Source organism: Saccopteryx bilineata, chromosome 2 (genome assembly GCF_036850765.1).
Source record: "Saccopteryx bilineata isolate mSacBil1 chromosome 2, mSacBil1_pri_phased_curated, whole genome shotgun sequence".
NCBI classification, from domain to species: Eukaryota; Metazoa; Chordata; class Mammalia; order Chiroptera; family Emballonuridae; genus Saccopteryx; species Saccopteryx bilineata.
Window position 1 is genome coordinate 25586019 of NC_089491.1, and position 21137 is coordinate 25607155.

Genomic DNA, 21137 nt, shown 5'->3' on the forward strand with positions numbered 1-21137 from the left:
CTTTGCTTGTTACCATGTAACTAGTGTGAGACTAAGTGACTATACCGCATTATAATACTTCCATAGTTAGGAAAGCCCTTTGTATTTTTCAGAGCCTTTTCATGTTGTCCCTCATATAAGCAGCCAGTGTTCCAGCTCTCCTTGGTTAGAGAGGGAGGCCAGCCAGTGGCATGAGGACGAGAGAAGGCACACTCACGCTGCCTCTCCCTACAACCTGGAGAGGCGCTGGGGCAGAGCGGGCACTAGACTTTTGGTAGCGTCCCCTGAAGCAGACTGGGTATAATAAGAAAGGCTAACTGTTGTTTGTTACTTTTACCTTCAAACTGATGGAAATTTGAGCAAAAACAATTAGCCATGCCATAACATTCAAACAGAAGTATATCAAAGCACAGTGTTTACTAATGAGTTACAGGATAATGGGTAAATTATTTTTACTTGCTACTTAAAACTTTTATCTTTTCCAGATTTTTCTCAAAGTGCTTTGCTTGTTTTTAGTCAGAAAAAGCATCCCTTTCTTGCCAGTTTTTAGAAAGAGGAAAGCAAAAAGAGGAGTGTAGTGTGTCCATGGCAAGGCAGATAGGGAGGCCAAAGACAAAATGGGAACCAAGGCTTGTTATACAAGACAAAGGAAGAAAACCAGGCTTCCCTGCGGAAGGCGGGCCGTGGAGTGTGCTCTCGCCACATGCCCCTTCTTCAGCGCACTGATAGAATGCCTCATTGCTTTTTATTCCGTCTCAGTCCTCACGATGCCGCTGTTGTGCATTAGTGCGTTGTACCAAGACTTCTTCATACTGTTTTTGTGTCAGTAACCCTTCTGTTATGCTTTTACTTTCTTCAAATTTGGGCAACACAACTGCAATGTAACCTTCAGTGGACGGCTAGGAAGGAAATAGAATATTTAGTACTGTCAAATGACAGAAATCAGATGGAGGTATGCAGATGGGATCATACGCGCCCTTCCCCCTTACCTTCTCTTGAAGGATAGAAGGCTTATGGAGAATATTTTCATTCACTTCCATCAACCGTCCTCTCACACAGCTATTGAGAAAGGAACTGTTTTGAAGAAAAATGTTACCTCCTTATTTTCCTCCTAAGTTGTGGTTAAAAAGTAACTTACCTAGATATGGTATACTCCTCTCCGTCTGAGCAGTAAATCTTACACAGAGGTGCAAGCTCTGTTAGAAACTGTGCCCCCTAATAATAAAATGGAATAAGTCACTCATTGACGTACATTTTTACTTTTCCTTTGAGAGGTACCCCTCAGTGTTATAGGATATATTCCTGGGATCAGTGTCTTAAAAACTATTCCTTTATTCAAATATTTCTATAAGGGCCTGGTATGGGCCAGGCACCAGCCTAGGTTCTAGAGGAAAAGCTAACCAAGACACATGATAATAGCTAGTTTGAAGATTAAGAATACATTCCATGTGAAGAAAGCTGCATATAACCAGGTACAGATTTCAAAAGTGTAGGAAAACCCATCATTAAGCAATAATAGAAAACAACATGACAGAGTAGGACAGCAATTTGGTACAAAGATAGTTTCTTTAAGAGTTCTACCTTCTCTATGGCTTTTTGAAAAAGGATTTTTTTCTAATTAAAAAGTAATAAACTCAGTGGAAATTTTGGAAAATAGAAAAGTTTTAAGTATCAAAGAAGAATCATTATCCTAGAACCCAGAAGTACAGTAAATACCACATTTATCTGTTAGAATGCTATGGCAGGGTTATCGTTTCATGTACGGCACTCTGGATATATCTGGGTTTCTGACAAAAACCTATGAGGAGGCTCATGGGAAACCAATGCAGGCATGTCTCGTGTTGCTCTTCCCCCCCCCCACCTCCAGAAATTCTTCCTGTAGTGAACATAGGCATTTGAGGTCAGGATGCTATTCCTCATGCTCTCTGCCACTCAAAACCTTATTAAACAGCACTCAGATATACCACGTTGGCTTCACTCCTCTGCAAGCGGGTGCTTCATTTCAAAATACTAGTCAGTGTGAGTCCTCACCTTTAGCAGGAGGGGCTGGGTATTCATCCCAGGTTTGTCCACCACTGGGACTGAGTCAAAGAGCAGAAGTGTTGTAGAAGCATTTCAATTCCGATTTATCACCTCTCTTGGAAGAATAAATGATTGATAGTGCTGAGATCTAATCAAAAACTTATCTGTAGTGGGTTCTATTTGCAGGTTCCTCAGTAGGAATAATAGCGTTACTACTTTGGACAAAGATTTATCACAAAAATTTCACAAGCACTAACTATTTCATTTGTACTATGTAGACTTTATTTTTTAAGAATGGTCTATGCTTCTCTAAGTTCATGTGTTTCTGAGTAAGGAAAAATCAATAACCAGAAGTTATGTTATCAGAGGGTTTTGGGCTGAAGAAAAGCAGTATAAACAAGGGTCTCCTAGAACAGAGAGGGTTATTAGCAGAAATTGTTAGCATGAACTCAATAAATGAAGGACCTAAGGCATCCTCTATGGTGGACCTACTAAAAGTGATACTCTCCTTTAATAAGTTGTGTCCCTCCCTATAGTTATAGAGGGTAGAGATAAAATTTTGTACAACAGCATTATGTGGGGGTAGAGGGTGTGACTATAAGTGTATGAAATTGGTAAAGATTAAGGAATGAAAAATGTTAAGGAGCAAATATTTGTATTTTCAGATTGATTTTTTTTTCACTACCTCAAGAAATTTTGTTTTTAATTCACACGTGGAACTATATGGTAAAGAAGAGTTGGTCAAACTCGAAATACTGGTTTAATAAAACTGGAAGGGACAAGAGATCTCATTATACTGCAATTAGAGTTGTCCTTTCAAAGGCCCATTTCTCCATTCTCCATTCTGGGGATAACACGGGTCGTGGTACAGCACCTGAAACATCAGATCCTATACCTCCTGAAATACCTCATTTTTTAGGTCCAAGAATTTCTTTTTTTCTACAGAGACAGAGAAAGACAAAGAGAGGGGGCAGATAGGGACTGACAGGAAGGGAAAGAGAAGAGAAGCATCAGTTCTTCATTGTGGCACCTTAGTTGTTTGTTGATTGCTTTCTCATGTGCATTGACTGGGGGGCTACAGCAGAGCAAGTGACCCCTTGCTCAAGCCAGTGACCTTTGGGCTCAAGCCAGTGACCCCTTGCTCACACTGGTGAGCATGCATTCAAGCCTTGAGCCAATGACCTTAGGGTTTTGAACCTGGGTCCTCCATGTCCCAGTCCGATGCTCTATCCACTGTGCCACTGCCTGGTCAGGCAGTCTGCAAATTTCTTTAGGTGAAGTATTCTTCAGATCGGCACCTCAAACTGCCAGGGAAGTATGCTGAACCTGCATCACTGGATTCGAAGACCGAGTGGAACTGTCATTACTATGATACAGAGGATTTAAGTAGAGAATTACAGGAACATACCCGTTTAAATTTCCCAGAGACCTTGTTCTGAAGTCTGCTACAGTTGGTACTGATTTGATAAGAAATGCTTTTAATTGTTTTTCCACTTTGAAGAGCTGGATGAGATTCTGCCAATGTGATGACACATATTCTACAAAGGGCAGAAATTGACCCTGTATTATTGCTTGGTATAATTCCTCCTCATGTAACACAGTATTCCTACTGGCTAAAGAATGAACTGACATGTTTAGTCAACCTATCATTCTCCCCTACTTTCCCCTGGATACCGTAGAAGGGAATGCAATAATAAAATAGGAGAAAATGGGATTTTATATCTTTCCCAGAGAAAAGATGAGTACCAGATCTTCAGTAGCACTGAGGTGGAGGAAAGAGAAGTAAAGCATGCCTGTAGGGACAGGGTACCTACCACCTAGGCCTCCACCCTCACCCCACCATGGGCCCTGCTGACTCAGTGGTTAAGCACAGGCAGCAGCTGACTGAGGGCCGGAGGGTCCATTTGAATGTTTGAGTAATCAAATTTGTTTAGTGTGAGTTGGGACTGGGAGGCTCATTCTTGTCAATCAAACTCCTATAATAAGTAATATTATTTCAACACAGTGGAAGATAATAATTTATTGAACACTTATTCAATCCAAGAAAAAAATTTTTTTTGATAATTTAAAATTCCCAATTTGCTTACCGGTTAGAGTGTTGTAGTATACAGTGGTCCTCACAGGGTTTTCCTTTGACATCTAGAAGAATGAATGGGTCAGTTGGTTGAGAAGTCATTAACTACCACTGTATAAGTACTTTCTTTGGTTAGTTATGAAGAATTTACACATACTGATCACTTATATCCCTTTATTACTCAAAAAGATAGACCTTTAGCCTGACCAGGAGGTGGCGCAGTGGATAGAGCGTTGGACTGGGATGCCGAGGACCCAGGTTTGAGACCCCAAGGTCGCCACCTTGAGCATGGGCTCCTCTGGCTTCAGCAAAAGCTCACCAGCTTGGACCCAAGGTCACTGGCTCAAGCAAGGGGTTACTTGGTCTGCTGAAGGCCCACGGTCAAGGCACATATGAGAAAGCAATCAATGAACAACTAAAGTGTTGCAATGCGCAACAAAAAAACTAGTGATTGATGCTTCTCATCTCTCCATTCCTGTCTGTCTGTCCCTGTCTATCCCTCTCTCTGACTCTCTGTCTCTGTAAAATAAAAAAAAGATAGACCTTTAAAGGACTTGCTATAAATTATTTAAAGAGACATAGCCCAAATGGAACTATCGTTAAAATGATATTTTTTTGACAGAAACAGAAAGAGGGACAGATAGGGACAGACAGAGAGGAAGGGAGAGAGATGAGAAGCATCAATTTTTCATTGTGGCACCTTAATTATTCATTGATTGCTTTCGCATATATGCCTTGATGGGTGGGGGGTGGGTGGAGGCAGGGCTACAGCAGACCAAGTGACCCCTTGCTCAAGTCAGGAACCTTGGGCTCAAGCTGGTGACCTCGGGGTCTCGAACCTGGGTCCTCTGCATCCGAGTCTGACGCTCTATCCACTGCGCCACCGCCTGGTCAGGCTAAAATGATTATTAACAATCTGCTCAATCTTGCTTTATCCTCACTTTAGAATGAGTACACATTATTTCTATTAGGAAAATGCAATTAGAAATGCATTCTTTATATAATACAGTAATGTATGGACTCTTCCTGGTTTGCCTAGGACTGTCCTGATGTTAGCTCTGAATGTCTTGGATTCCAGAAAATCCCTCAGTCACCAGTAAACAGGATGGTCTGTCACCCTAAATTTGGCTAATAAAATCTTCGCTATATTTAAAAAAAAAACACGAGTACACCTGTTATCCCTTAATGAAAGGGAGCAAGAATGAGTGGGGCTAGAATATCCCGGAGGATGGTTCTACCACTGATATTTACTGGGCACACAACACAACAGAGTCCCTACTTATTAAGTGGCAGGTGGATAAAATAACCGGCATTTTCTCTTCCAGTAAAACCGTTAGGATGCTGCTTTCTAAAGACCTCTATTCTAATCCACTCTCTTCTCTCTGTCCTACAGCCTCTACTTTAGTTACGACCTTACCATTTAAGTCATTTTATGTATTGCCACTACCTATATGGCTGTGCCCCTCAAATCCTTCAGGCACTCCTGGAGATGGCAGTCCAGCCCCTGCCTGCCTCTGGGCCACATCATCTTCCCGCAAGCAGCCCACGCTGGAATTCGCACGGCATTCCCCAACCCCAGAATGCGCCCTGCTGCCTTTCAGTCCTCCATGTCTTTGCAAATACCCATTCCCTCCTCCTTAAATGCAACAGAGGTCCAGTGCCTTCTAACGTGGGAATGAAGCGCCGGGGAAAGCGCGTGTGGCTTCTGATGTGTCACCGTAGTCGCTACGGCATCAGGCCAACGCAGCCGAGGAGAGAACGACATCATTTCTCACTTACCCGCTTTGTACCAGCGAGTGAAGTAACGATCCACAAGTGACGGCACCGCGGACTCCAAGGCCACCGGCTCGGTAGCCATGGCGACCTCCGGCGGCGCTACCTCCGCCGGCATAGACCCAAGCTCTTCCTCCATGCTGGCCCGGAGGAGGCTGTTCTTCCGGCCCGCGGGCCGCGGCGCACGCGCGCGCTACAATCCTGGTCCTGCGGGCCCCTCCCACCTACGCCAATCACCGGGGTTTTGAGTGACGTCAAAGCGGGGCTCAAATGCCATAGGCTGGGCAGGAGGACGCAGCTTCTCCCCTCTTCTTCTCTGGGGCTATTTGAGAGGAACGCCGGCCACGCCCCCTCAGCCTTCCGACGCCTCTCTCGCGCCCTCGGCGTGTGTCTGTCTTGCTCACCGGCCCGTTATCGTCCCGTCTGCTGCTCCTACGCCGTGTCGGCCACTGGCGCCGGGGTTCGGGCGGCCCAGAGGCCCAGCGCGCGCCGCGAGAGCTCGGGAGCCGCAGGCGGAGAGGCGCGTGCGCAACCCAGGCCCGGCCCTGGGAGGCCCACTGCGCGTGGCCCGGGAGGCCAGGGTGGACGCACCGCTGTTGGGGGTCAGCGCGCGGCGTCAGGTGAGCGATCGAGCGGCTCTTCCGGGGTGGGGGCACGGAACCCGGCCCTGGCCACCCGGGTGGTACTGATGCCGGGACCCCCGAGCGCGCAACCCCTGCCTGCTGCAGGCCTAGCGGTGGAGTGCCCCCTGACCACCTCTGCCCGCGAGCCTTCGGTTCTCTTTGCAGGCTTTCCACTTGCGGCCTTGGGGGTGGGGGGCTCTGCGCCTCATCTGCACACGGACCCAGCCTGCGGATTCCTTCATGAGCGGACACTACCGCTGAAAACCAGTCAGTACACGGTAGAAGGCTGCGGTTATCAGAGCTTCCAATACTGGGCTGCGGGGCCCTTCTCGTGTCTGCGACTTTTTCGTGGAGTTATTGTTCCCTGCGCTTCTCCATCTAATGTGATGTATTACACGGGCCCCTCTGCCGTTCAGTCGTGGAGGAAACACTATCAGTCATCTCTCAGTTTCAGGTCTGAGCACTTGGCAAGTGCTCATTCCGTGTGATGTAGGCCGCAGACCCGATCACAGGACTGACTAGGAATTTACTGTGTAAAGGATTCAGGCTGTATATATTGACAGCCACGGAGGTGACCATTGAATAGTTTGGTATGAAAAGTGTGAGCAAAGTAGGCAGACAGTTTTCAGCTTGAGGAACAGAGTAGAAATGCCATGGCCCCAGGTATGGAAAACATTTGATGGGATCATAGCAAGTACTTCATTTTCCAGGTTGCATTTGATGTAGTTGAGACATCCTTGTGATAATATCAGGAGGTTGAACGTGGGGTTAGTATCCAGTTTAGGGAGGGTCAGGGATAGACATTTAGATCTTGGTAGTATATATGTGATCTGCCTGGTACATGTAATCTGGGGCATGATCATTAACAGAGACAGATGGGTGAAGGAGCAAGGGAAGAAAATGGAGAAGTCAGAAATGTTGGAGGAGACCAGGATTAACCTGTGATGCAGAGAGATCTTGACCACATGTAAATCGTGAGTAAAGTTGAATTACTGAGGGCTGGGAGAGTGAGATTGCAGGCGTAAAATGTAGGGTACTAATAAGTTGAGGTCCTGGGGAAGGTAAAGGATTGAGGATGTAGGGTGTGGAAATTAGCAAAGTTCCTTTTGAAATTGGGCGAGTTGGGGAGGGAGGAGGTGTTCGATGAGCTTACCTTGGCGGTGTTTCGCAAGCTCAGGGATGTGAGGCCTCAGGTTGTTTTCTGAATTTGTCAGTCATGATGGTCCTGTTGGGAAAGCAGAAACAACGTATTATTTGAACAGAATTTAATATGAAAAACTGGTTAAATAGCTGTTGGAGGAAGAAAAAACAAGGGAACCAGTGAAGTAAGAAAAGGTAAACTAATGGAAGTAGCTACAACACTTGGCTGAGTGAGGATGTAAACAAGGGAAGCCCTTGGGGTTACCATGGCCTAAACTTGGAGGAGAGGCATTGTTGGGACTCACTTCAGGTGTTGATACCTCTGGAATTCAGAGGAGGAGGCCCTGTGTTGTTGGAGTTGAGACTGGAAGGGGCCTGGCTGGTTATTGCTAGTACCTCTGAGGATGGGGGTGATGGGGCTGGTCTTGGTAGTGTTAGAGATGAGGACCCAGGGCCCCTGCAAGGATGAAGGCCCGTTGCTGGAGCAGCAGTGATGGGAACAATAACATAACAGGGAAAAGTGAGTTCTCAGCTCCTACTGCCTTTACCCTCCCGATTCTTATTCTGGGGCCCGTGGACTGCAGAGCAGCACAGGTTCTTGGTTGAATAGAATTCAAGTGCACTGGAAGGAATATGAAGATATTTTGTGATCCGATCATGGCAACAGTAACAGCATGATTATTATTAAGTAAACCAGACTGAAGGACAGTTAGGAACTACGAATTTGGTGCCTCTCTTGCCTGTGCTTCTCTCTTGCCACTCTATGTCCTGCTTACTCCCCTCTCGAGTTGACCCATATTTCAGGCCTACCCGTCCTTTCAGAACTAGGCCAGTGGTTGTCTTTATGTTTAAAGATAAGGTGTAATTTTTATATGCTTTGAAAAGCTTAAACTTTCTGTATAGAATTAGATTTAAATTTAAAACCATGGTATAATACAGGTTCAAATAATTTCTAGAAGTCCTTGAACGTAAATATCACCAAAGCTCACAAAACCATTGTCTACCTAATTTTTTTCCTTTCTTCCACCACGTATGGTTTTGCCTCACTCTTAACCCATGTTATATGTTGTATGATTCATATTACACTCATCTTTATCTGTTGTGTAGGAAAAGGATTAACTCATCTCTTTCAATGTCGTATGTATGAAATGCTAAGGTGAGAGAATTCACCTTAGAGTGTGGTAGCATTAAGGCCAGTGTGCTCTAACATAACTTAGGGACTTCCAGTTGTAAACCTTAAAGGGGTGTGAGTATAAATATCCAGCACATGAACATTTGTTTTTCTCCTATATAGGTAGTCTGCGTTAAAGCAGGTCTGATTTTGCCAGATCAAAGTAGGTTTCCTATTCTTTTGTCAGCTATTACGCTGGAAAATCCCAGACCAGGAAAGCTGAGTTACATGAAGAAGTTTTATCAAGTCATTAAGATCTCCAAATGTTGGTCATTATTTGAAGTAAACTTGTCATTTTAAAGTTTCTCATTTGGCCCTGGCCAGTTGGCTCAGTGGTAGAGCGTCGGCCTGGCGTGTGGAGGTCCCAGGTTTGATTCCCGGCCAGGGCACACAGGAGAAGCGCCCATCTGCTTCTCCACCCCTCCCCCTCTCCTTCCTCTCTGTCTCTCTCTTCCCCTCCCGCAGCTGAGGCTCCATTGGAGCAAGGATGGCCCGGGCGCTGGGGATGGCTCCTTGGCCTCTGCCCCAGGCCCTAGAGTGGCTCTGGTCGCAGCAGAGCGACACCCCGGGGGGGAGAGCATCGCCCCTGGTGGGTGTGCTGGGTGGATCCTGGTCGGGCGCATGCGGGAGTCTGTCTGACTGTCTCTCCCCATTTCCAGCTTCAGGAAAAAAAAAAAAAGTTTCTCATTTGTCCCCTTGGAACACTATATACTTATATTTCTATTTTTGATTTAAATTTTCTTTTTTTACAGAGAGAGGGATAGATAGGGACAGACAGACAGGAATGGAGACAGCTGAGAAGCATCAATCATTAGTTTTTTGTTGCAACACCTTAGTTGTTCACTGACTGCTTTCTCATATGTGCCTTGAGTGCCGGCCTTCAGCAGACTGAGTAACCCCTTGCTTGAGCCAGCGACCTTGGGTCCAAGCTAGTGAGCTTTGCTCATACCAGATGAGCCCGTGCTCAAGCTAGTGACCTCGGGGTCTCGAACCTGGGTCCTTCCACATCCCAGTCTGACGCACTATCCACTGTGTCACCACCTGGTCAGGCTGATTTAAATTTTTTAAAAATTTTTATTTATTTATTTATTTATGTATGTATGTATGTATGTATGTATTTTTTTACAGAGACAGAGAGTGAGTCAGAGAGAGGGATAGATAGGGACAGACAGACAGGAACAGAGAGAGATGAGAAACATCAATCATTAGTTTTTCATTGCGCGTTGCAACACCTTAGTTGTTCATTGATTGCTTTCTCATATGTGCCTTGACTGCAGGCTTTCAGCAGACTGAGTAACCCCTTGTTGGACCCAGCGACCTTGGGTTCAAGCTGGTGAGCTTTGCTCAAACCAGATGAGCCCGTGCTCAAGCTGGCGACCTCGGGGTCTTGAACCTGGGTCCTCTGCATCCCACTCTGACGCTCTATCCACTGCGCCACCACCTGGTCAGGCTTAAATTTTTTAATGAAAGTATATCCCGGTTTATAAATAAATTATCTAGTAATATCAAAGTAATTTTATTCCAGAATTCCCTCAAACATGTATGGATTTGACATGATTTTATAAATATGTGAGGTTATAAAGATATTCTCATACTCAAAAATAAAATGTTTTCCCATTCACTTTGTTCTTTTCAACTTCCCTTAGGAATCACAGATATTAAACCTTCTTTTCTCTTAGAAGTGAGTGCTTCATCAAGGGATATTTGTACTTTTCTCTCAGGAGCTGCTTCATCATGAGAAATCTGAAGTTACTTCAGAGCCTGGAGTTCAGGGATATTCAGGCGCCGGGGCAACCACAGTGCTTCTGTCTGCGAGCTGAGCAGGGCACAGTGCTCGTTGGCTCGGAGCGGGGGCTGATAGAAGTGGACCCGGCCACAAGAGAGGTGGGTGACTGAGGGAGAGTGCTAACACTAGGCATGACCATTGACTTGTTCTTTTTCAAACATGCTTCCCTCAGATAGTCTTTAAATCATACCGAGTTTTTATCCTCCTAAATGAGCACCCTCTTTGCTTTATACTGATGTCATATTAGACATAACTTAAAAAGTAACCAACCTTTAACTTTGCTGAGTTGGCAAAACTTGGACCTTATATTTTGTGTGAGTGCCCTAGTTTTAACCCTTTCTACCTCGTACTGTTTTTAACAGTGGTTCTCAGCTGGGCGTGCAAATGAAAATTGTCTTTTTAAAACTGTGTTTAAGTCTCTGTCCCATACCAGCTAAATCAGCATCTTTACTCCTGGATCCTGAGCATATATATATTTATATAATATATGCATATATATGTGCAAAAGTAGGTTTACAGTTGTTCATGTGGAAAATAATGCAATAATTAATAAATAATAATACATGAATAACCTGTTTCATGTACTCAGTTGTAAACCAACTTTTGCCCTCCCTGTATATATTTACAAGTTCTTTGGTTTGATTCCAGTATCTTCCCCCAATTATATTCTGCTATTAATGTATTTTAGGTGATTACATTCTTAGTCACTTTCCTCCATACAATAGAAATCTTAAGAAACCATAGTCATTCGTTTCATATTTTATTGGACATTTTGAAAGAGACCAGGCTTCTTGCTTTTTTCTTGTGTTTGGCAAAAACGTCGCATTGACTATATTTTTTGCTAAAGATAGTAGGATGAATTCTCAAATGAAAGTTTGGATTTTAAGCTAGGGAAAAAGACATTTTTGAAGTGCTTACAGCTCTTTTTGAATTTGTCTAGTAGGTCTTCCAGTGTTTGCCAGAAGGCCCTCCTCCCGCCCCCCAAAAAAGACATTTTTGAAAGCTTTTATATTATAAAAGAAGCATTAGGAAGTATTTTATTTCTGGAAATGTTATGATTTCTTCTTGAAAGTAGATTGGCTTAATTTGCTTATGTGTCTGTTTTGGTGCAAGGTGAAAAATGAAATCCCTTTCGTGGCAGAAGGCTTCCTCCCGGAGGACGGAAGTGGCTGCATTGTTGGTGTGCAGGACCTGCTGGATCAGGAGTCTGTGTGTGTGGCCACAGCCTCTGGAGATGTTATACTGTGCAATCTCAGCACACACCAGGTAAGCGCAAGAGTCCCATGAGGATGAAATCTCGTGTTTTGCATAGAAGTTTAAAAGTTCAGGACGTGTAATATTTAAGCATTTTGCAAATTAGAGCCTGCATTTTATGTCTCTTTACAAAAAAATTTTGGCATGGCTTTAGCTATATTTCAGGATTCTTCTAAAACTCAGTTTTGTCTGCTGTATTTGTTAATCAGAACAATTACAACCTGGAAAAATTCTGGTCATTTTTTTTTTGGTATTTTTTCTGAAGTGAGAAGTGGGAAGGCAGAGAGACAGACTCCAGCATGCGCCCCGCTGGGATCCACCCGGCCTGCCCACCAGGGGGCGATGTTCCACCCGTCTGTGGCTGTTGCTTCATTGCAACTGGAGCCATTATAGTGCCTGAGGCAAAGGCCATGGAGCCATCGCCAGCACCCCGGGCCAACTTTGCTCCAGTGGAGCCTTGGCTGCAGGAGGGGAAGAGAGAGACAGAGAGGAAGGAGAGGGGGAGGGGTGGAGAAGCAGATGGGCGCAACTCCTGTGTACCCTGGCCGGGAATTGAACCTGGGACTTCTACACGCTGGGCCAATGCTCTACCGCTGAGCTAACTGGCCAGGGCTCTGGTCATTCTTGTGTGGGTAGCTCACCTCTTACCAAAATGTGATCCTGAGTTGTAACCTGTATATCTCAGTTAGAAAGTCTTTGAATGTTTAAATGGCGTATGAATGTTGTGAATGCTGAGTCTCTTGATGGCTAGCTCCGGAACCCCTGAGCTACAGGCACTACAGCTGTACAGTGTAATTATGCGCTCTGCGTACTTCGCCATCACCATAGGAGGCAGATTTCAACCATTTGCCTCTTTCTCTACTGTAGCATAGACTGCCTTTCTGGATTTCTATCCTTAACCTTCTTAACAGCATGAGTTTCCCACTAACATTGTCTGAGTTTTTAAATTTCTTTGGTTACTCTGTTAGTTGTGATCTCTAACTGACCATGCAGTAAGAGTTATCGAAGTGCTAGTAATGAAATAATAGTAGTAGCTGACATTTATTCAGTGTTTCTATCATGCCAGGTACTTTCTCAAATGCCTTTTATGAAAAATTTTATTTAATATTCACTACAATCTTATGAGGTAGATTGTTTCCTATTCTTTAGAATGAGAGGAAACTGAGGCACAGAGAGCTTACATAACTAGGCTGAAGTCAAAGTTATCAGAGGGGATATGAGCCTGGGCAGTCTAAATCTGACATCTTCACTTTAAACCATTCCATTTAGTGTGATAATACATCTTAAATACCAGAGCCGTCAAGTACAACTACTTAGTATTTCTCATATTTAAAAGCTATACTGTTACTTTCAAAACATTTTTTTTTTTTTTTTTGTATTTTTCTGAAGCTGGAAACGGGGAGGCAGTCAGACAGACTCCCACATGCGCCAGACCGGGATCCACCCGGCATGCCCACCAGGGGACGATGCTCTGCCCATCCGGGGCGTCGCTCTGTTGCGGCCAGAGCCACTCTAGCGCCTGAGGCAGAGGCTATGGAGCCATCCCCAGTGCCCGGGCCATCTTTGCTCCAATGGAGCCTTGACTGTGGGAGGGGAAGAGAGAGACAGAGAGGAAGGAGAGGGGGAGGGGTGGAGAAGCAGATGGGCGCTTCTCCTATGTGCCCTGGCTGAGAATCGAACCCGGGACTTCTGCACACCAGGCTGATGCTCTACCACTGAGCCAACCGGCCAGGACCTCAAAACATTTTAAAGCATTTTTTCCTGATTACTGAGTTCCTTCAATCCATTGATCTAATCAGTGGTCCTGGTACAAGACCAGTTGACTTCTCAGTGTCTGCAAGACAGAATTCATTCTCCTTACTGTGCCTTATAAGACCTTTCATTGTTCCCCAAATTTGTTCAGCCTTTCCCTGTTCCCATCATTTCTGTGTATATGAATACTTTACGGTCTAATTGCAGCTGACCTTTAACTGCTATTTTGATAATGTGCCTCAGTCCTGCGTTTTCACCTGATCTCTTTGTCCTGGCCCTGTTATCTATCTCCCTTCAACGCACCTCTCTGGAAAAGCTTTCCAGGACTCTCCCGGGCCACTTGTGATTCCCTGCTCCGAGCCCCCACTCAGTTCCCAGAAACCTCAGTTACAGCCCGAATCTCACTGGAAAGTCTTCTTGTCATCTCCTTCATGAGACAGCTCGGGGGGGAATGGAGTGTCCCGAGTCAGGTCCACTTCCTCTGCCCTGGGTCCTGCTTAGTCTTCTGATTCTGAGTAAATGTTTATTGAGTAACTTCGTGGTTGTTGTTTTGTTTTTAATTATTTTGATTAAAGTTGTGTAAAAATTCTCGCCCTGGCCGGTTGGCTCAGCGGCAGAGCGTCGGCCTGGCATGTGGGGGACCCGGGTTCGATTCCCGGCCAGGGCACACAGGAGAAGCGCCCATTTGCTTCTCCACCCCCCCTCCTTCCTCTCTGTCTCTCTCTTCCCCTCCCGCAGCCAAGGCTCCATTGGAGCAAAGATGGCCTGGGCGCTGGGGATGGCTCCTTGGCCTCTGCCCCAGGCGCTAGAGTGGCTCTGGTCACGGCAGAGCGACGCCCCGGAGGGGCAGAGCATCGCCCCTTGTGGGCGTACCAGGTAGATCCCGGTCGGGCACGTGTGCGGGAGTCTGTCTGACTGTCTCTCCCCATTTCCAGCTTCAGAAAAATACACACACACACACACAAAAAAAAATTCTCTGAGGCAGTAGAGTTTTGAAATCTCCCTTGTTTTTCCTTTGTCTCAGCTGGAATGTGTTGGGAGTGTAGCCAGTGGTATCTCTGTCATGAGCTGGAGTCCTGACCAAGAACTGGTGCTTCTTGCTACAGGTAAGCTTGTCACTGATCCCACCTGACTGTTATAAAACATGGCTCCTAATATCCTACAGGGTTAAGTTTGGGGCTGTGTAGGTTTCAAAATTTTTCTCTGAATAATTATAGCAGAATTATAATTTAGAGAGGGTGCTATGTGGACTATTATGTTAGCCTAACATGCATAAATATCTAAGAATAAGCACCGCATCAGAGTTTTTCTGTTTTATCTAGTGAGAGCCAAAACATTTTGAGTGAATTCTGTCTGCCTTGTTGTGACTGATAACTCTTCCATGCCAGCTCTGTAGCTTCCAGTGCTGTTGATACTTATGGAGTGGGACGTGTGTTACATGGAAACAAAATCATTTTTGTCTGTGCCTCTCCAAGGTCAGCAGACCCTGATTATGATGACGAAAGACTTTGAGCCAATCATGGAACAGCAGATCCACCAGGATGATTTTGGTGAAAGTGAGTACAGCTTTGTTTGAAACATTCTGTGATCTGAAGTTCCTTCAGGTTTGGTCATTTTCTTGTCCTCTAATATCCATGTCATAAATCCAAAGAACTGCGAAGCTTGAACTCCCATTTGTTAAATGTCTGATCGCCCAGCCCTATCCCACCCTAGATCTTAAGAGACTTACCTCTGAGTTGAGGTCTGAGAGGTGGCTTTGTCAATAACCTAGGGCATGAAAGTCTGCGTAGGGTCACCTAGGTAGTTGTTGCCCAAACCCAGGAAAAGCTTAGGCCGGAGGTTCGATGAGAGGGACTGTACACTAGGTAGAATGAGGAGAGCATTTCTGGGATAAAGCTTTGGGGAGAAAACAAGAAAGGTCAGATAGAAGGCTGAATTTTAACTTTGGCTGAGCTCTAACCTCATGCCTTCTTGTTCCACCAACTCTGAGAAGGCATTTAGAAAACTGCTACTCATTTATTCATTCAAAAGTAGTTTATTTGTTCAATAATATTTTTTAAGTAGGTTTGAACCCAGCAGTTTTTGGTGCTGTAGATAATCCAGCTTTTCTCGTATGGAGTCCCATTAGCTCAGTCATGACTTGATGTGCAGGCGGTAGGTTAGCTTAAGGGGAGGAGGCGAGGAGGGGAGGAGTGGAGAGGGAACACTTCCCAGATGAGGCGACCTGAGCTGACTCCTGGCTGAATAGGTGGTGGGTAGATGAGGGTTGAGGGTCAGGGAGTGGTCCAAGCGAGTGAATAAACCCGTTTCAAGGCAGGAGTGTTTCACACACTCCTTTGACACGTCATGCCTGTTCAGACAACTGTGACTACGTACACATTGATGATTGGCAGGACGTGAGTGTGGGATGAAAGAAACAGGATGGATTTCGAGTAAGTGTGGTAGGGAATTTGGACATTGAGTTTTAGGTGATCAGCCAATAAAGGTTTGATGATGCAAGATTGACTAAGTGATTGGCACAGAGGGAAGAGGCAGGGTGATCTGATAGGAGGTTCTATGGGAATCCGGGTGAGAGAGAAAGAAGGTGGGTGTGGGGCAGAAGGGGGAGTAAATTCGGGAAAACTGATTCTCAGTGAGGATGGGCGTACATTTTTTGGAATTATATGAGAAACTTTTTTGGAGCATAGATGTATGGGTCCTCTCCTGCCCTAGCTGGTTTGAGAAATACCCAGTTTAGAAAATGAAATAAGAAGCCTTGGGTATGTAAGGTGAAGAAGGAAGTTGAATGGGACTCCAGCCACAAGCTCCAGTGGTAGCAGCAGAGATGGCAGTATCTGAGAGAGAAGGTGGGGCGAGGCTGGTTTGTAGGTGTAGGTGGTAAGCTCTGCTTTGGGTTTGTTTCAGGGCCATATGGGATCACCAGGTGAAGTAGGCGAATGTATGGGGCGGAATTATTGGCATGTAGGAACCCTTAGAATCTTGGGAGTAGGTGACCTTGCTCAGGGGCGGGTATGGTACTGGAAGTTCGTAGGACCCAGGGTGGAGCTCTGGGGCATCCAGCTTTGAGGACAGTCATGGTATCAGGTAGTAACCAGCATACCTTTGCATGGGAAAGTGCCCTGGGCTTGGCTCATCCCACCCGCTTTTTCACACTGTGTACTTGGATGTGTCCATGCAGAGAAGATAGGAAATGATTGTGCTGACCCATAATTTATAGAAATTATAACCAGCCCTTCTTATCAGAATCAGTGATGGGATGGCTGTTATTGGGCCCTGGATCTGCCCAGTGCCTTTTTTTTTAATTTTTTTATGCGAGAGACAGAGAGAGGGACAGATAGGGACAGACAGACAGGAAGGGAGAGAGATGAGAAGCATCAGTTCTTGGTTGCAGCATCTTAGTTGTTCACTGATTGCTTTCTCATATGTGCCTTGACCGAGGATCTCCAGCTGAGCTAGTGACCCCTTGTTTAAGCCAGCAACCTTGGCCTCAAGCCAATGACCTTGGTTTTAAGCCAGCAACCTTTGGGCTCAAGCCAGCAGCCATGACGTCATATCTATGATCCTATGCTCAAGCCAGATGAACCTACACTCAAGCCAGTGACCTTGGGGTTTCGAACCTGGGTCTTCTGCGTCCCAGGCCAATGCTCTATCCACTGTAGCACCTGGTCAGGCTGCCCAATGTTTTGAGGCACATCTCTGTAGTACCTGTTGGCAGGTCAGTGTCAGATTTTCCACCAGGAACAGGGAGCTGCATTGTTCCAGCATTCTTTCTTTTCTTTCTTTCTTTCTTTCTTTCTTTTTCTTTCTTTCTTTCTTTCTTTCTTTCTTTCTTTCTTTCTTTCTTTCTTTCTTTCTTCCTTTCTTCCTTTCTTCCTTTCTTCCTTTCTTCCTTTCTTCCTTTCTTCCTTTCTTTCCTTTCTTTCCTTTCTTCCTTTCTTTCCTTTCTTTCCTTTCTTTCCTTTCTTTCCTTTCTTTCCTTTCTTTCCTTTCTTTCCTTTCTTCCTCCTTTCCTTTCCTTTCCTTTCCTTTCCTTTCCTTTCCTTTCCTTTCCTTTCCTTTCCTTTCCTTTCTTCTTTTCATTCTTTTCTTTCTTTTTTTTGTATTTTTCTGAAGCTGGGAACGGGGAGAGACAGTCAGACCGACTCCTGCATGTGCCCAACCGGGATCCACCCGGCACGCCCACCAGGGGCGACGCTCTGCCCACCAGGGAGCGATGCTCTGCCCCTCTGGGGCTTCGCTCTGCCGAGACCAGAGCCACTCTAGCCCCTGGGGCAGAGGCCAAGGAGCCATCCCCAGCGCCCGGGCCATCTTTGCTCCAATGGAGCCTTGGCTGCGGGAGGGGAAGAGAGAGACAGAGAGGAAGGGGGGGGGTGGAGAAGCAAATGGGTGCTTCTCCTATGTGCCCTGGCCGGGAATCGAACCCGGGTCCCCCGCATGCCAGGCCGACGCTCTACCGCTGAGCCAACTGGCCAGGGCCTGTTCCAGCATTCTTACTTCATGTTTTATGTGAGAGAAGCAGTATGATTTCTAAAGAACCTCAGCCTGGAAGGCAGACGCCCTGTGACCTAATTTTGGCCTCTGCCACTAGGGGGTCTGAGTCTCCATCTACGTCTACATGGGGGTTTGAATTCCAGGGAGGCTGGAAACATTTGGTGATTTGAATTCTTATGATCAGAATTTTATTCCCAGCTCTTGAGTCTTATGTCTTGTTATCAGTGAACATACAGTGTGTCCGTAAAGTCATGGTGCACTTTTGACTGGTCACAAGAAAGCAACAAAAGACGATAGAAATGTGAAATCTGCACCAAATCAAAGTAAAACTCCCAGTTTCATACCTGTTCAGTGCAGTTCGATGTGGGCTCATGCACAGATATTTTAGGGCTCCTTAGGTAGCTATCCTGTATAGCCTCTACAGACTCGTCACTGACTGATGGCCTACCAGAACGGGGTTTCTCCACCAAACTGCCGGTTTCCTTCAACTGCTTATCCCACCAAGTAATGTTACTCCTATGTGGTGGTGCTTCGTTATAAACGCGCCAATATTCATGTTGCACTTTGGTCACGGATTCGAATTTAGCGAGCCACAGAACACACTGAACTTTCCTCTGTACCGTCCATATCTCCACTGGCATGGCCGTGGGCTGCTCCGCTGTATACATGGTGTTATGTCATCTGCGCATGCGCACATGCTGCCACATCATCCTACAGAAACTGGGAGGGTTTTCCTTTCATTTGGTGCAGATTTCACATTTCTATCGTCTTTTGTTGCTTTCCTGTGACCGGTCAAAAGTGCACCATGACTTTACGGACACACTATATTGTGCAAATTCTTCATATTTCATTCTTCTTACTTGTAAAATGGGGATGGACTGCTTAATGTCATCAGGGAATTTAAAATATATATAATGGCAAGAAAATAGAATATGTATGATGTCATCAAAGCTCTTTCCAACATAAGGGCACTTCAGAGTCTGCAAATTCATTGCAGCACATAAGATGGAACATAGGTTTTTCCCGTATTGACTGCTGGTCAATTATTGAGAGGTCTCAGAGGACCCATGTAATTACCAGTCCCTAACTTCTTGAAGTGTAGCAATGAAACTGCGTTTATTTCGTTTCATTTAGCTCACTGGTTGTTTTGCCTGTTCTCACTCACTTGTTCTCCAGGCAAGTTTGTCACTGTTGGATGGGGCAGGAAGGAGACCCAGTTCCATGGATCAGAAGGCAGGCAGATGGCCTTTCAGATGCAGATGGTAAGGTTGGTCCAATGGGTAAAGAAACACAATTGGAACAAATAGAATTTCTGTTACCCACCAGGAGCTCTTAGGTGTCCAGTAACTGTTAGAGGCTAATAATGTGCAGTTGTGCTTTAGTAAAACTGAAGCTGTTTAAAAAACCTCAGTGAATGAGTCATCCTAGAAAGATCCTTTTTTCTTTTTTAATGCCAAATTGCTTCATCATTTTGTTCTCAGTGTACAGAATAATTAAACCAATATCCAGTTTTTTAAAAAATCACCTGACCTGTGGCGGTGCAGTGGGTAAGGTGTTGATCTGGAACGCTAAGGTCGCTGGTTCAGGCCCTGGCCAGTTGGCTCAGCGTTAGAGCGTTGGCCTGGCGTGTGGGGGACCCGGGTTCGATTCCTGGCCAGGACACAAAGGAGAAGCGCCCATTTGCTTCTCCACCCCCCCTCCTTCCTCTCTGTCTCTCTCTTCCCCTCCCGCAGCCAAGGCTCCATTGGAGCAAAGATGGCCCAGGCGCTGGGGATGGCTTCTTGGCCTCTGCCCCAGGCGCTAGAGTGGCTGTGGTCGCAGCAGAGCGACGCCCTGGAGGGCAGAGCATCGCCTCCTGGTGGGCAGAGCGTCTCCCCTGGTGGGCGTGCCGGGTGGATCCCGGTCGGGCACATGCGGGAATTTGTCTGACTGTCTCTCCCCGTTTCCAGCTTCAGAAAAATAAATAAATAAATAAAAATAAAAAATAAGGTCGCTGGTTCAAAAAATACCCCGGGCTTGCCTGGTCAAGGCATATATGGGAGTTGGTGCTTCCTGCTCCTCCCCCCTTCTCTCTCTCTCTCTCTCTCTCTCTCCTCTCCAAAATTAATAAAGTCTTAAAAGAATTTTAAAAGAAAAATTAAGAAGAAAAACCAACGACCGCTAGAACTAATAAAAGTTCCTTCCTTATAAAAGGGCAGGAACTGCTGTCCTGCATTCACTACTTGGTTTTTTTTTGTCTGTTTGTTTTTTAATTTTTATTTATTGATTTTAGCAAGAGAAGAAGGGGGAGAGAGAGAGACAGGAACATCAATCTGTTCCTGCACGTATCCCAACTGGGGATCAAACCAGCAATCTCTATGCTTCAGGCCGATGCTCCAGCCAGCGGAGCCATCCGGCCAGGGCTGCATTCACTGTTGATCATTCACGTGCATGTTTTCATAATGTCCCTACATATGTGGATATTAGATATGTTTTTCTGATTTTCCCTCTTGGATGAAACTTGTTTTCCTTCTTTCTGGATATACTTTGAAGGTAGAGCTTCAGGATTTATTGATAATAGACCAGAGGTGGGGTGTGAGAGAGTGGAATTGAGGATGATTTGGGGCCTGGGCTGATAGAAGCATTGTGTGTATATTATCTGTAGAAATTTCCGTGAGCTGTTCTTCTAGGATAAATGAGTCAAAATAATACATTGCCTGCTCTTTACATTTTTCATCCTTAATTATTGATATTTCTCGCTACATTTTTTGTGACTCGTATCTCGCTTCTTCACCCTTCACTAGCGGAAGTTTGTGTTCTACACCGTGGGGCAGTTTCATTCAGAATAAATCTTGGTAGGCCACCAGTGTATTCCCTGATGTGCGGACTGGCGCTGGCACCGTTCTGACGTAGCCCGTCCCTGGACTGTGATGGTGGATGCTCAGGCGGGTTCGTCCCCAAACCCGCAGAGCTGCTTTCTGTGTTCACGGCCTCCAGGATCGAGATGCAGGTGCCACTGGACACCTTACTTCCCCTGGGACTGTGAGCACAGGAGTCTTTCCTGTTTCCATCATCGCTGCCTTGATTACCTCT

At 45.6% G+C, this 21137-nt stretch overlaps 2 protein-coding genes and 1 non-coding gene across 3 annotated transcripts in view; 2 read left to right on the top strand and 1 right to left on the bottom strand.

Moving 5' to 3' along the window:
- Positions 1–324: 324 nt before the first annotated feature.
- On the bottom strand, positions 325–6014 carry ABITRAM (actin binding transcription modulator). The gene is made up of 6 exons (XM_066256579.1): positions 5855–6014; positions 4089–4140; positions 3410–3539; positions 1118–1194; positions 969–1038; positions 325–878 (listed from the first exon to the last, which is right to left on the bottom strand). Exons 1-6 carry the CDS (start codon positions 5985–5987, stop codon positions 735–737), a joined length of 606 nt encoding a protein of 201 aa, XP_066112676.1. The 5' UTR covers positions 5988–6014; the 3' UTR covers positions 325–734.
- Positions 6015–6188: 174 nt separating this feature from the next.
- The window catches only part of ELP1 (elongator acetyltransferase complex subunit 1), a 75025-nt gene continuing 60076 nt past the window's right edge, over positions 6189–21137 (top strand). The window contains exons 1-6 of the mRNA XM_066256580.1: positions 6189–6468; positions 10504–10666; positions 11682–11834; positions 14599–14680; positions 15050–15130; positions 19242–19327. Of these exons, the coding sequence (XP_066112677.1) occupies positions 10517–10666; positions 11682–11834; positions 14599–14680; positions 15050–15130; positions 19242–19327 (552 nt within the window). The 5' untranslated portion in view covers positions 6189–6468; positions 10504–10516. The remainder of the gene's footprint in view (positions 6469–10503; positions 10667–11681; positions 11835–14598; positions 14681–15049; positions 15131–19241; positions 19328–21137) is intronic.
- LOC136327404 (U7 small nuclear RNA) lies at positions 11477–11539 on the top strand. The gene has a single exon (XR_010729626.1). It is a non-coding gene; the product is annotated as a U7 small nuclear RNA (small nuclear RNA).

Coding starts and splice junctions, on each gene's coding strand:
- ABITRAM (XM_066256579.1), bottom strand. CDS start 5,987: ATGGAGGAAGAGCTTGGGTCTATGCCGGCGGAGGTAGCGCCGCCGGAG. Junction 4,141..5,854: donor CACTCGCTGGTACAAAGCGG/GTAAGTGAGAAA, acceptor TCATTCTTCTAG/ATGTCAAAGGAAAACCCTGT. Junction 1,195..3,409: donor TCTCTGGGAAATTTAAACGG/GTATGTTCCTGT, acceptor TTTTATTATTAG/GGGGCACAGTTTCTAACAGA.